Source organism: Pelophylax lessonae, assembly GCF_965119305.1.
Source record: "Pelophylax lessonae genome assembly, chromosome: 1".
Lineage (NCBI taxonomy): Eukaryota > Metazoa > Chordata > Amphibia > Anura > Ranidae > Pelophylax > Pelophylax lessonae.
In genome coordinates this window covers 408,643,201-408,657,331 of record NC_138768.1, presented here as the reverse complement: position 1 = coordinate 408,657,331, position 14,131 = coordinate 408,643,201, and the positions used below count along the sequence as shown (strand labels likewise).

The 14,131-nt window shown below is 37.7% G+C and overlaps 1 protein-coding gene across 3 annotated transcripts in view; it reads right to left on the bottom strand.

Moving 5' to 3' along the window:
- Positions 1-14,131, bottom strand: part of MLLT3 (MLLT3 super elongation complex subunit) — a 462,813-nt gene that overhangs the window by 363,488 nt on the left and 85,194 nt on the right. For all 3 annotated transcript variants that reach the window (XM_082243975.1, XM_082243973.1, XM_082243974.1), the window contains exon 2: positions 11,161-11,341. In XM_082243975.1, the coding sequence (XP_082100101.1) occupies positions 11,161-11,257 (97 nt within the window). In that variant the 5' untranslated portion in view covers positions 11,258-11,341. The remainder of the gene's footprint in view (positions 1-11,160; positions 11,342-14,131) is intronic.

Below are 14,131 nucleotides of genomic sequence, written 5' to 3'. Positions count from 1 at the left end.
AAAACAAAACAAAACAAAAAAAAAAAAAAAAGACATTATTGAAATATATACAATTATTTTTAATTCTGAGGAGCCAAACATATGGTTCAGGCACCCCCTGGATTAGTTAGTATTGCCAGGTCTTCAACCTCCCCACAGAAACACAGATTAGTAAACAACGCAGGGTGAAAACTAGGGATGCACAGATACCATTTTTTTACAAGTATTGATATTTTTTTTAGTACTCACCGATACCAATTATCGACACCTACTGCAACTGTTTTGTTTATACTTCAACAGTCAGCAATGGGACAAAGCATTGAAAAGTTATTTACAAATAAATTTATTTTTTTTAATGTGAAACATGTAAATATATGCTAAAGGTGTAAAAATATTAACGAACACAGCAAACAAAAAAAGTTGTAATTATTAAGTTTAGAAGTAAAAAAAAAAAAAAAAAATCAAAAGGAAAAATATAAATGGAGAAGGAGAATAAGGAGTTAAGGCTGATTAAAGTAAATGAAGGGTTAAGAAGGGGTTAAACAGAGGAACATTTAATAAAAAACAAAAACTTTTTTTTTAACTTAACAGGTTGCTTTAAACTGACTTCATTTGCAGATCGAAGTTCATCCATTTGATCTGTAGATGAACAAACAGAAAGATACAAAAAGAAACAAGGTTTCTTTTTTAGAACTTTCTCTTTAAGACCCCGTTCACACTGGGGCGATCCGACTTGCCGGGGCGACCTCACAGGTCGCGGTGCGCAGCTCGCACCACGACCTCGGAGCGGCCAGCACGGACTTCATAACATTGAAGTCAATGCAGGTCGCTCCAGGTCGCCCCAAAGAAGCTCGGACCCTTTTTCTAAGTCGGAGCGACTTGTGTCGCTCCTATTAGAACGGGTCCACAGCTTCTCTATGGCAGGTGACCTAAGGCGACCTGTCAGGCGACCAGGTCGCCTGACAGGTCGCCCCAGTGTGAACGGGGTCTCAGCGGCTGAGTAATGTTGTTGATAAACATTGCCCAGCGCCTTTTTTTTTTTTTTTTTAAACAGCTCCAATTTCTGGGACTTCATTTACACTTCAGCTGTTATCAGGTGAACCCCACTGACAGCTGAATCATTTGTTAAGGATGCAACTGCCCAGCACCTTAACAACCGATAATTGCAGACTTTAGTTTTCTACATTTTGGCTGTCAGTGGGTGAATCCCGCTGACAGCTGAAAAAAAAAAAAAAAAAAATCGGGTCTGAAAGTATAGTTTTTATTACATTTTGGTCCATATTATCTATGTCCTTGCCTATAAAGTCCCAAACCTTGGTGGGTTTATGCCTATACACCTCCCTCACAGGCTATGAGTTTGTTGGTAGGTGCTGGCATCCCCACATTCAATTTTTTTTTATAGTTTTCAGGTGTCAGAGCACGATTACCAATATTTGTGCAAATGCTTAAAGTTATGTTAGGTAAATACCAGACTGGAACCCCAGTATCCTACATTAGCGAACTATAGCGGCTACAGAACGGAGATATAGTAGATAAAGAAATCAATTGTTTTTATTATACAAAGATTAAAGCATTTTTTTTTAGAGATATATCAATCTAACCCCAAAACATAGGGGAGAAAAAGTATGCTCAATTTAGAGATGCAAAATATAAAATAGTGGGTTAGGTGCAAATGCTTAGTAGCAGTACCGATATCAGTGTGACCCTAGTAAAAACAAATTACAGTTTGCTGATTATGCATAAAAAACACAACAACATGGTAATGAAGTATTGCTTCTGCACACTCTCCCCTGGCCTGTGTGTTCATTGTCAGCATGTGTACTGCAGCATAGACAGACTGGAAAATAGTGGTGTAACTCCTTCTCTCAGAACTTTACTTATTTAAAAATAGTGAGTTTGTTTGCTCGCACATGGATTCACTGAGCAGGCTAGATACTGAGACATGGGGAGCAGAAAAGAACTGTCAAAAGACCTGCGTAACAAAGTAAACTTTATAAAGATGGAAAAGGATTGAATGTGCCGTTTAGTACAATTCAATCACTATATTCAATCAATATTGGAAAATTTGAGGATATCTTGATACCAAGCCAAGGTCAGGTAGACCAAGAAACATTGTAGCCACAAATGCCATAAAAGTTTATCAGGATACAAAGAAAAACTCTCAGGTAACCTCAAGAGAAATACAGGCTGTTCTGGGGAAAACAAAAAACAAAAAAAGGTGTGGTTGTTTTTAAGGAGCACAATACGATGATACTTGAACAAAAATGAGCTGCGTGGTCAAGTTGCCAGAAAGAATCCTTTACTGCATCAATGCCACAAAAAACCCTGGTAAGCAGTGCAAAGGTCATTGGGCATTTAATAACCAATATAAAGAAGCCAAAAACAACTTGGCTTGATATGATCACTACCCTTAAATAAAAGTTTTTTGGCATGATCTGTCATATTTTGAATATTAATGCCAAAATGTCATGATTTCAGCCAGGGTATACAAACTTTTGAAGATGAATGCTCTGTCTGGAGCTGCTAGGTATTGCACCTTAATAAGACAACATGCTAATAACTGATTAATGGTGTGATCACCATGTGAATGCAAAAAATAAATAGTAATGTAATAATAAGTGTCTATAGTGCAATAGGAAAAAAGTGTTAATAGCTATAAGTGTATGTGAATAAAATACTACACCTGGCCAAGTACATGGTGTATTAACAGCCATACCGTAATTGAGGTATAAAAATCAAACGTGAAAATATGTAAAAAATAAAAATATATGTAAAAATATATGTAAAGTTTTGTGCTATGATCCAGTGTTGAGTGCTTTACAACATTAAATCCATGTGATGGAAATACTTTGAATGATTTGAAATGTATAAAAATGTATAAAGTGACAGGTGCTGTAAAAAGTGCTCAAAACCCTCAAAAATCACAAGACCATGACTATATGACAAACAATATCATGTACAAATAAGGTTATAAAGTAACAAGTGCTATATTAAAGTGCTCCACAAAACCTCAGAAGGCTATGTCAAAATGTAAACAGTATCATATGCAGGAAAAGTGCTCTAAAATATAAGGTAAGTGCTCTTCAAAGTGCTCCAAGTAAAATCCATGACATTGGTGGTGCTCCGCAAGCCATGCTTCCACTTATGGTCCCTCATTTACCAGAGCTCAGTCCCCTCTGGAGGGTATCAGGCCTTGCAAACAACTAACTCTGACCAGATTAACCGAATCAGGATCCACAACCAGATGTCACCTTAAATCCACTTCTTGATACTCATAAACATGCTTTCCACCAATGCACACTTGTGCTTGCAGTTTGGCTAACTTTTCTTGATTCACGACTGTTTCTTTCATCTTCCGCAGCTTGCAGGCGGGTATGTGTGGACACTCAGCGGCTTTAAAGGCCTCCAGGAAGCCGCGGCACTGAGCGCGTACACATGCAAGGAGCAAGATGGAAGCAAACCATGCAAACTTTTGAGCACAGCTGTACAAATTTCATTGCTATTGTGTTGTTTGGTCCAGAGTTCTACTTTCACTGTTCTACACATACAATTACAGTTGACTCTGTAAACTAAATTGCAGCCAAATAGATATGAGAGAACAGAGACCTGGTGTTAGAATGTCCTCACAATCAGAAGGGTGCAGGTTAGGTCCGTAGTCCCGACAGCTGTCCAATTAGAAGAAGGCAACTGCACACAAACTTGAGAGTGATAATTGATGATAAAAAAAACCTTTTATTTGAAATCCATAAAATCCAAAACAACAAACCAGGGACAGGAGGGTAAAAAACAGTTGACGCGTTTCACGAAACTATGTTCGCTTAGTCATAACCATGTGGATACATGTGGAGATGCCAACTAAATAATGAAACTGCAGCCAAAAAAAACGGAAAAACCAATCAACGTTAATTGGATAAATGAAAGGCTGCTAACCATGAGAGCTAATTGTAACATTGGCTTCTGACAAAAATCTTTTTCACACATGGAAGAAAAAACAAAAAAGAATACAAATAAAAACAAAAAATAATAAAAAACAATCCAAAAAGGAAAAAAGAAAAGAAAGAAAAAGAAAAAAAAAGAAAGAAAAAGACAAGAAATAAGGAAAAGAAAGAAGAAAAGAAAAAAAGATCAAAGAACATCTGGCAGATAGCTGAAAATATAAAGTACCCAATTTCATGTGTATATAATAAAATGATAATAATAAATGAATAGGGTAACATCTACACATGTATCCGTATTAGGTCAAGCATTGTATAGACATAATACACAGTAATAAATAGAATCATCATATATACATGCAGAGACACTAAATATTACAGATGAAAGAAAAAAAAGGAAAACAAAGAATGAAAGATCGATCATAAGCAGATGAAGATAATCTAGACGAAAATTCAGCTTTTGCCACAAATTCATACCAAAAGCACAGCACTATTATCTCCACTAGGAAACGTAAATATGAAGCATCATATTCTAGTCAATCACGAAAAATGCTATTGCCGACCAAAAGCCACACAGAGAAAAGGGGGAAATCCGCGCTCGGGAATAGAAGTGAAAAAAAGGCTGCAGCCCACTTCAGGATATAGCCCTAAAAAGGGTTATATAATAAATAAATAGAAAAGAGGTGAAGTGATTGGCGCTGCCTGCAGAGAAGTATATCAAAGAGTGTGTGAAGTGAAGTTGCTAATCAATACCCTCTAACCATGTATGGTGTTCAAACTGATCTCACACTAGTATTTTGCACTTAAAAGCCACACAGGCAATATGTAAAATACTGAAAAGTCAAGGGGCTTGTCACATTTTGTCACTGCTGTGGGATTTTCCAGAAAACATTCTATTTATCAGCTTTACAACCACATTGTTTGATATCCACCTCCACGCATGCAGAAAAGACAAAGAATTACTCAGCAAACTAGTAAAGAGGTATTTCCGTGGCCTATTTTCAGCATTTAGAGCTGGGGCTTTACCTTAATGGAAATGATAGAGTCAGGCGCAATCCCCATTAAGTCACACTGAAGAGCAATAAAGAACAAACAAGGCATTGAGAGTATACAATACAGAGATGAAATTCAGAATAGGATCCTTGACACGATAATCCCATAAGGGTCTTTTTCTTTGAAAACCATTGCAATAATTAGTACTCCACTGCTTCTACTGGCCTAGAGCTACTGCCAATGCATAAGGTGAGGTATAGAAATCCCTAAATCATACCTATTATATACACATTCCTAAACTGTGCACGTACTTTACTAGAAAGAAGAGAAAACGCTTAGGAAATACCCTGTCTGATAGAAGCCTGAAGAGCATCAGATTTAGATGTGGAGCTTTTATCTGTAACAACTTTAATCCTAGCTGTGGCCCAAGCAATAGCCCGTTTTCATTCACTGATGGATCCAAGTATTCCCACATAGCTATGAGCAGAATGGATTTATTATAATGTTGTTCTAAGGAACTGCAGGAGTTCAAGATGCCAATAAAGATTACCGATCAAATGGAAGACTGAGACATATCCATTGTGAGCTGTGCTAAGACAAATAAACCCTCTCCACAATAACAATGAGATGCTTTGTGTCAGAACTACTACCTGAACTAATCAGAGTAGGACCCCAGACAGAAGAACAATTTCTATATAAAATCTTGATTTCTGAAAAATGTCACCAATATGTATTTATTTTCAAAAGGAATACATTTAAATAAAAGGCTTGTAGTAAGTCAAGTAAAAATTAGACACTAAAAAAATATTTTCAAGATCTTTTTGACCATTACATTAAAGTGGTTGTAAAACACTGGCTACTTTTTTTTTTTCCACCTGCAATGTAAAGGCATAATGTGCTAGTATGTATCGCATACTAGCACATTATGTGGAACTTACCTGAAAACGAAGCCCTCCAGTGATGCGATGTAGTCGCTGGAGACGGCGTCCATTTTCACCGGGTTTTCCTTCTGGGTGATAGGCCAGAGACGCGATGACGTCACTCCCGCGCATGCGCAGGGGAGCCGCCATTCACGGCACAGGTATGTGAATGAACAGCACGGGTGGCCATTCCTTCAGAGCGCATGTGCCAATGATGTCAATTGGCGGCATGCAATGTAAATACCTCCTAAACCGTACAAGTTTATGAGATATTTACAGTACCTATAGGTAAGCCTTATTATAGGCTTAACTATAGGTACAAATTATTCTTTAGGCTTTACTTACTCTAACTTTTGCTGGAGAAAAAAAAAAAGTTTATCAGCTGATTAGATTGAACACAGACACTCCCATTCAGGAATCAGACTTACAAGTAGAACATACAGCTTTTTCTTAAAGTAGAACTAAAGGCAAAACTTTTTTTTTTTTAATTTTGGATACAGCAAGGGAGGGTTATACCCCGTCAGATTTTTTTTTTTCGCCATCTGTGTCCCATTGCGGAGATTTACCTTAACTTCCTGTCCCATAGCCTCTACAATGTATCGAAAACTAAAAAAAAAAAATGTATCTTTAGTTATAGTGTGTAAACAGAAACAGGTGTACAAAGATCACCCAGAGGGGATTGTTTTTCTCAGGAAAAACAGAGTTCAGCAGCCCATACACTAATCATTTTTTGTCGTTCAACCAGCAGGTTAAATGAAAAACAAAAAAATCCAATTCCTAGGAATCACTTCCGCTGTGCTATTGTGTTTTAAAAGCAGGGAGAATTCCCTGCCATCAGAATACAATTACCAGTGCTGCCATTAGGGAAAACCCAACAGGCTGGTTGTTCAGACGTTGACCAGTAGATTGACTCCTATACAATTAGGGTGCATGTTCCTGGATTGAATTTTTGGCTGACCACTGCTGAACCAGCTGAAATATCCATGTATAGCTGACTTTACTCTTTAAAGCTTAAAGCATTTGTTACCCCAACACTTCATATTCCTAATATGTGCTTGCAGTACCATGTATGTACTTGTATGAATAAGTATCCTGTACTCTTTGTATTGCTTATTTTGTGTGAAATCCCTGGTGATCCTGCAAGTCCCTCTACTTTCCTTTTAAAAACTGACCACACTATGCAGGAGAGCACAACGTGATCAGTTCTCTAGCTATGCTGGGAACTCAGCCTACTCTCCTCCAATGATTGGACTTGTCCTGACATGCCCCCACTGCACAGCAATTTACTGGGAAGCTCAGTGTGCTGCTGCTTCCCCTCCCCCCAGCTCTTATGCAGCTGAGAACAGAGAGAATGTGATCACTTATAAAAAAGGAAAAAACAGTATGTTATGTTCTTTTATACCTATATAAAAAAAATGTTGCATTTCATTTCTATTTTATACTGAATGGGTTGTTTTACAAGGTGATCGTTTACAATCACTTTAACTCCATGCAGACGTAGAAGACGCAAATTTTGCAGCTCTGTATTTATTAACACATAACCACATAACAGGTATTCTAGCGACTATGAAATCAGAATTTAACCAGCAATTTTTCACATATAGTAGCTTATCAAATACGCGAGTATCATTATCACTATTTAATGGAAAGAGTGTTTTGTAACAAACCATTGAGGATCTGCAGTAGATCATTGGTTACATAACACATGTATCCATTTTGGTTAGCATTTGAAGAAACTTAAAGTGGTTGTACACCCTCTTCTATACAGCCTCAGGTGATACACAGAGATGAAACAAATCTCCCTACATAAGTTTTACTTGTATATCTGCTGTCTCTTTTTCTACACTCTTTAGAAATTGCAGATAATTGATGAAACTCTTTATTCCGGTTTCAGCAGTGGTTGTAGTCTGGGCTTACACTGTGTGAGATCTGATTGGAGGAAAGGAACACACCCCCCTCCACATAGGCAGAGGAACGAAGGAACATGCAGAACTGTATTATGAATAGACCAGCTCTCTGCTAATCTACCTCCAAGATCCCTCCCGACACAAATTCTTAGCTGCTATTATCTTGTGTGTTGGAGAACTTATCAGAAGTGACTCTGCTGATAACAGAGGAACAAAGCAGTCAGAAAGACATGGCATTTACAGCTTTGGAGAGATACAAGTAAACACTACAGATATATGTGCTTAACTCAAATTTCATGAATGGGGTTTACAACCACTTTAAGATAAAAAAAAAAAAAAAAAAAAAACTTTAGGAACATTCTTTATACTGAAATATTGATAGTTATTTACTTATATACTCTTAGCTTAAATGAAACCCACAAAGTTAACTTCATCGCACCTCCTTATACGTAGCTCTCAACTTGATCCTAACCCCCAGCACAAACCCAAACCCACAGGCTGATTGTAAAACATGGTGATGCTACACCAACATCTGTTTAACAATAATGTAAGTGCATGGATTTTTCTTACAACTAAATACAACATCTCATTTTGGCCATCAACATTATTTGCAAATTTTAAGCATTGTGCAGAGCTCCTAACTTCATTTAGCTTTTTGCAAAAGTAGTAAAGATTAAAAACTATTAGCATGTGGAATTCCCACTGCTGAATATAAAGTAGAATTTTTAGTAAAAATTGAATTCTGCTGTGGCTTTTTGCTTTAGAAGTGTCAGATTCACTTTAGAGCCAGACAAAAGATAAAATACACATATACACACCTATAAATCACAGGAATCAATTGCATCAGTCGCTAGCGAAAAAGGTTAGAAGGGAGCAACAGAAACATATACAAACCACTAAGAGACTAATGTACTTCCCACAAATGGAGGCTTTAGTGATATCTATTTACACAGAGACTCAAATCAAAGACTGAAATGCACAATGTATACATTAAATCAGGACAGGAGGTCTTTTCTCCACAACTCTTAAAAATAAACAGTTTTCTGCTTAAACGTTCCATATGTGAGCTTCAAATGTCTTCATCAGGCTCCTTCTGCAAAACTAGCCAGCAGTCAATGGCCTAACAGTATCATCATTCAGTAAACAGAGAAGATGAGAGAATTGCTTTGAGACACAAAGAACAGATTTCGCTTATTTGGAACATCTCAAAAAATATAAAAAAATAAAGCAACCAAAAGAGATGCATCAAACTAAGAACCAAGGTTGAAGGTTAGAGCAAGCCCATCACAAAACTTGACAAAATAAACTGAGCATATGATGAAAAATACATCTACCAAGGATGTCCTTTTTAAAATATGAAACTGATCAGCCAATCTGAAGACATAAATACTATAGCTAAAGGCATAGCAAATCTTAGTAGAAAAAAAGTTAAACTTGGTCCTGTTCTCTTTAACCCACCAAGCCTCCCTATTAGGGCATGTAAGGTGATGGGCAGCCTCAATGGCCAGTAAGGTGGTTATGGAGGCAGAAAAGGCATGGCTACCAAACACAACATTGACAGAAAAATGGAATACAACTTCTTGTGCTGATATTTTTGGATGTACGTACTTTTTAAAATCACATTTGAATTTTGTAACAAACCCATGGTTCCACTTGTAATAGGGACTTTCATACTTTAAAGCATTCTTGGAGGACATGGTGTCTGGGGCACATTACCTACCATGCACCCCCATTTCCCATAATAGCCAATTAATTAAAACACTTTTCTCCACCAGACAATATGGTAGAATACACGTTTGGGCCAATGTTTAAATAACCAGGCTACTTCTTGTGTATGGTGGTTTTTGGAGTAAATATACACTCATAAAAGAAAATATGCTTACTATTTTAAAAGCAATTAAGCAGTTAAAATGCACAAGTATATAAAATAGGGTCCAGAAATAATGTTAATGAGTTCAGTCTTGTTCTCCTTTTAGATGCCAAGCCCTTACTAAATTATACTAGCCACTTTAAACCTTTTGAGGCAGATATTTTCTAACAGTATCATTATTACGTTTTATAAACAAAAGGCATGAAACACGGTACATAATGAGAGACCAAAAATACAGCAAGTATAATAGAATATGCAGATATAAAGTCGAAATGTCGAAATGCACATCTCAGTTACATACCCAAATAAGAAAAAATGAAACTGCTGGTGAATTTACAACTCAAGGTACCAAAAAGTCCCAATCAGTACAAGCAATATGGGTAGACACAGGAATCAACCATGCCCAATAGGCCTATCAGTATATAAACAAATAGAGTTGGGTTACAAAAAAAGCCAAAAGTCCAACTCGACGTGGCAGATATTTTCAACTCTTGGAAACACCAACGATGTTAGATGTATGCCTATGATGCAAATACACTTACCAGCAACACAATGAAAAAAAATCAATTAAAAAATTGGTATCAAGACATATGGAAAATATTTAGCATGACAAAAAAAATGACATCACATCACAGTTATCCATGTTTTCAGATACTATACTAAAATTTATACTACTGTTCCACCTGAGAAAGCTATAGAACAAGTCTCCCTAGAAGGCTCTTCAAGTACAATTTGCATTTTTCAAATGTCCCACAGGATAAATGGTCAAAACAGGTCAAGAAACAAAATTGTTACTTCTTTCACCAATGTACTTCAATAACCCCAAGTAATACCCTGCAGTAAAAGCACAAAAAAAACACAAGCATACATCTAGCCACATAATTTGGCACTGTTGCTCTGCATCAACGGCAAGTGGGTTTAGCAAATTAGTGTGACCAAATCCAACCATATAACTGATGCCTTGATATCTGTCCTGTTCAAGGAGATCAACATAAACCCTAGTTAGATAAGCTTCTAATTATAATTACTAATGCCTCATTTCCACTGAGCGGTACGGTACGGTTCAGTACAGTTCAGTACGGTTCGGTACACCTTGATCAGGCTTGCGCTTCCACTGCCAACAGTACCTCAACAGTATTGCTCCACCCTGTTGGTACGGTACTAAGGTGCTTGATACCCGAACTAAAGGGTACCAAAAAAATGGTACGGTTCGGAATTAGGGTACCATTTACAACTTTTGACAATGGAAATAGCAAAAATTGCGTACCGTACCGAACCGTACCACTCAGTGGAAACAAGGCATTAAACAAGCAAGAATTCTAGTTATTTTACCTGGGTTGACCATGGGGTTTCTACTCTAGCATTCCTGGAGGCAACATAGTGACCACTGTTTGTCCGCAAAATGTTTCAAAACATATACAGAAGGGAGGTAAACCAAAAACAAATTGAAATCCTACACCATAATTTCAGCATCCAAATTTTTCACCAACATTTAACAGTGAAAAATGAGATATTATAGCGCAGTTTAATGTAAGGTAAAAGCCAATGGTCCTTACCTCGCTTGGGCCTTGGAAAGCTTTCATGCAAGTGAAATACAACTTTTTCCACAAAGTGCTGAATGTTACTGTGCTCTGGTCCTCTGACAAATACCATCCAATCATGGGTAAAACCCTCAAGTGTTGGTTTCTTCCTAACCTGGGCTCGATGACCCAGTTCCAGCTTTACTTGTACAGCACACTGCAAAACAAGAACAAACCATGAATATACCAGAAAGTCCCTTACTTAAGAAAAAGAGGTGGTTAGGTCTGTGTGGGTTTCAACAATTTCTTATATTTTTCAGGCATCCCAACAAGTCCTCCCCCCCCCCCCCCAAGCACCATAGCCACTAGGAAGGGGTATCAGTGGAATTTTCATCTACTTATGATGTAAGCAACAACATTTTTTATTTTTTAGATGGGACCACAGTTCTAGAGTGTATTATTTAATGACCATGACGGAGTAAAAGTTATGGGCCCCAATGTACACTGAACAAAATTATAAATCTGCGGATGTGAGGCCGGTTGGATGTACTGCCAAATTCTCTGAAACGCCTTTGAAGACGGCTTATGGTAGAGAAATGAACATTCAATTCACGGGCAACAGCTCTGGTGAACATTCCTGCAGTGAGCATGCCGATTGCACGCTCCCTCAAAACCTGAGACATCTGTGGCATTGTGCTGTGTGATAAAACTGCACATTTTAGAGTGGCCTTTTATTGTAGTCAGCCTAAGGCAGGGGTGTCAAACTCAATTTCATTGCGGGCCGCATTAGCATTATGGTTGCTCTCAAAGGGCCGGTTGTATTTGTAAGACTATATAAATATATGTACTACAAGTCTGAAAAGGATGGTCACACGCCGCTGGTATCATCCACAAGAACCTTTACTGGAGACTGCTTAGAGAGAACATGGTTCTGCCATGATGTTCTGTCTGAAGTCTCCAATAAAGTTTCTTGTGGATGATACCAGCGGTGTGCGACCCTCCTTTTCAACTGGCATAGAATCGTAGTATTCTCATAATACTTATAAGCAGATGTCTAGAGCACCCCACCCCCCTTACATCAAATGTCAAGAGCCCCCCCACCATCAGAAGTCAAGAGTCCTCCACCCTCCCTTACATCACAGTGCACCCCCTTACCTGGGGGTGCTGCTGCTGGGAAGAAACTGGGGTCAAAGCTGCAGGAGAGATACGAGGGCCACATGAAATGGCATGGAGGGCCACATTTGGCCCTGGAGCCTTGTGTTTGATACATGTGGCCTAAGGCACACCTGTGCAATAATAATGCTGTCTAATCAGCATCTTAATATGCCACACCTGTGAGGTGGATGGATTATCTCAGCAAAGCAGAAGTGCTCACTAACACAGATTTAGAAAGATTTGTGTACAATAGTCGAGAGAAATAGGCCTTTAGTTTACATAGAAAAAGTCTTAGCTCTTTGAGTTCAGCTCTAAATGGGGGCAAAAATAAAAGTGTTGAGTTTATATTTTGTTCAGTGTATTTTGAACACTCTAGAATGGAGGGAGGTCAAGTTTAGGTCAGGCAGATTCCCTCCTTTTTTCTTCAGGGAAAAAGAGCGGGAAGAGAAGTGTTAGTCCCCCGGGGCAGTCAGCTGTGAAGTAGACCGTCATGTGGCTTTGCAGGTGACTGGGATCACCTGCAGGGACACGTGACAGCTAGAGAAGCTTCTGGAACTGCCTTAGGGGCATATAGAGGGGGTTCCGTCCTAGCGGGGCTCATTCGCCTCAGAAGGCATAGCTGTGGTGTTCCCCTATCCCTCCCTCCCTTTATGTTGTGGCTGTTGTTATGTGGTGGGTCATCTTTGTATTTAAACAAAGGGGGGGCTTTGCTATTATTAAGTTGTGTCAAGTTTACTAAGTTGGGAGTTATGAATTTTATAGTGTGTTTTGTTTGTGATTTATTTTCAAATATCATTTTATTAGTTTTTTATCCAACAGTTTAAAACAGAGGTTCGAAATATGGGTCTCATACATTATCTCCATAATACAGGTCATTTCTTTTGACATTTTCTCTCTTTAGTCATAAGGTATTTAGTTTATGTTACAATAGATAATCAAAAAACATAAAAGAAAAAACCCAATCATTTTTCTGCAATATAAATAACCCACATTCTTATTTCAACAATTGTGAATCTCTAACATTCCATACTTTTCAATTAGCTTCTTTTCTCCTCTTCTTTATTCCTGTCCTATTATTGCTTGATTCATTTCTGCCTCTTCTCAAATTATCCCCTAAACAAAACCCTCAAACTCAATCACTGTTTGTGATTTATTAATAAAATGTTGAAACCAATAAAATAAACGGCCGCGGTCAATTATTTTCCAAAAGAAGTGGGGTGTCTGCGTTATTTAGGCTATAGTTTTGAATCTCCTGCCTACTGTCCCATTACACTTCTAGTTGGTGGCTTTTTATCCAGAAAGATCTGCAACATTCCTTCTGGCCAGCAGGAAAAGAGAATCTTTATCATATCTAGATTTTACATACCCCAACCAACCTCTAGAAAGGACATTGACCACCCCAAATAAAAAACTCTATTTCCAAAAAAGTTGGGACCCTGTGTAAAAATCAACCTAAAAACAGAATGCAATGATTTTCAAATCTCAAACTCATATTTTATTCACAATAGAAAACATATCAAATGTTATAACTGAAAAAATGTACCATTTTAAGAAATCAATAAGGTAATTTTGAAACAGTTGGCAGCAACACATCTCAAAAAAAGTTGGGATAGGGCCATAAAAATCAAATTTTTTTAAATTGTACATTTTCTCAGTTTAAACATTTAATATATTTTCTATTGTGAATAAAATACGAGTTTATGAGGTTTGCAAATCATTGCATTCTGCTTCTATGTAGATTTTACACAGCATCCCAACTTTTTTGGAATTGGGGTTGTAGCTACAAATACTTGTTTAACTTGCACTAATTTTCTCTCTCTCCTCCTGGTTGGGGGTCATCCAAGGGGGAATG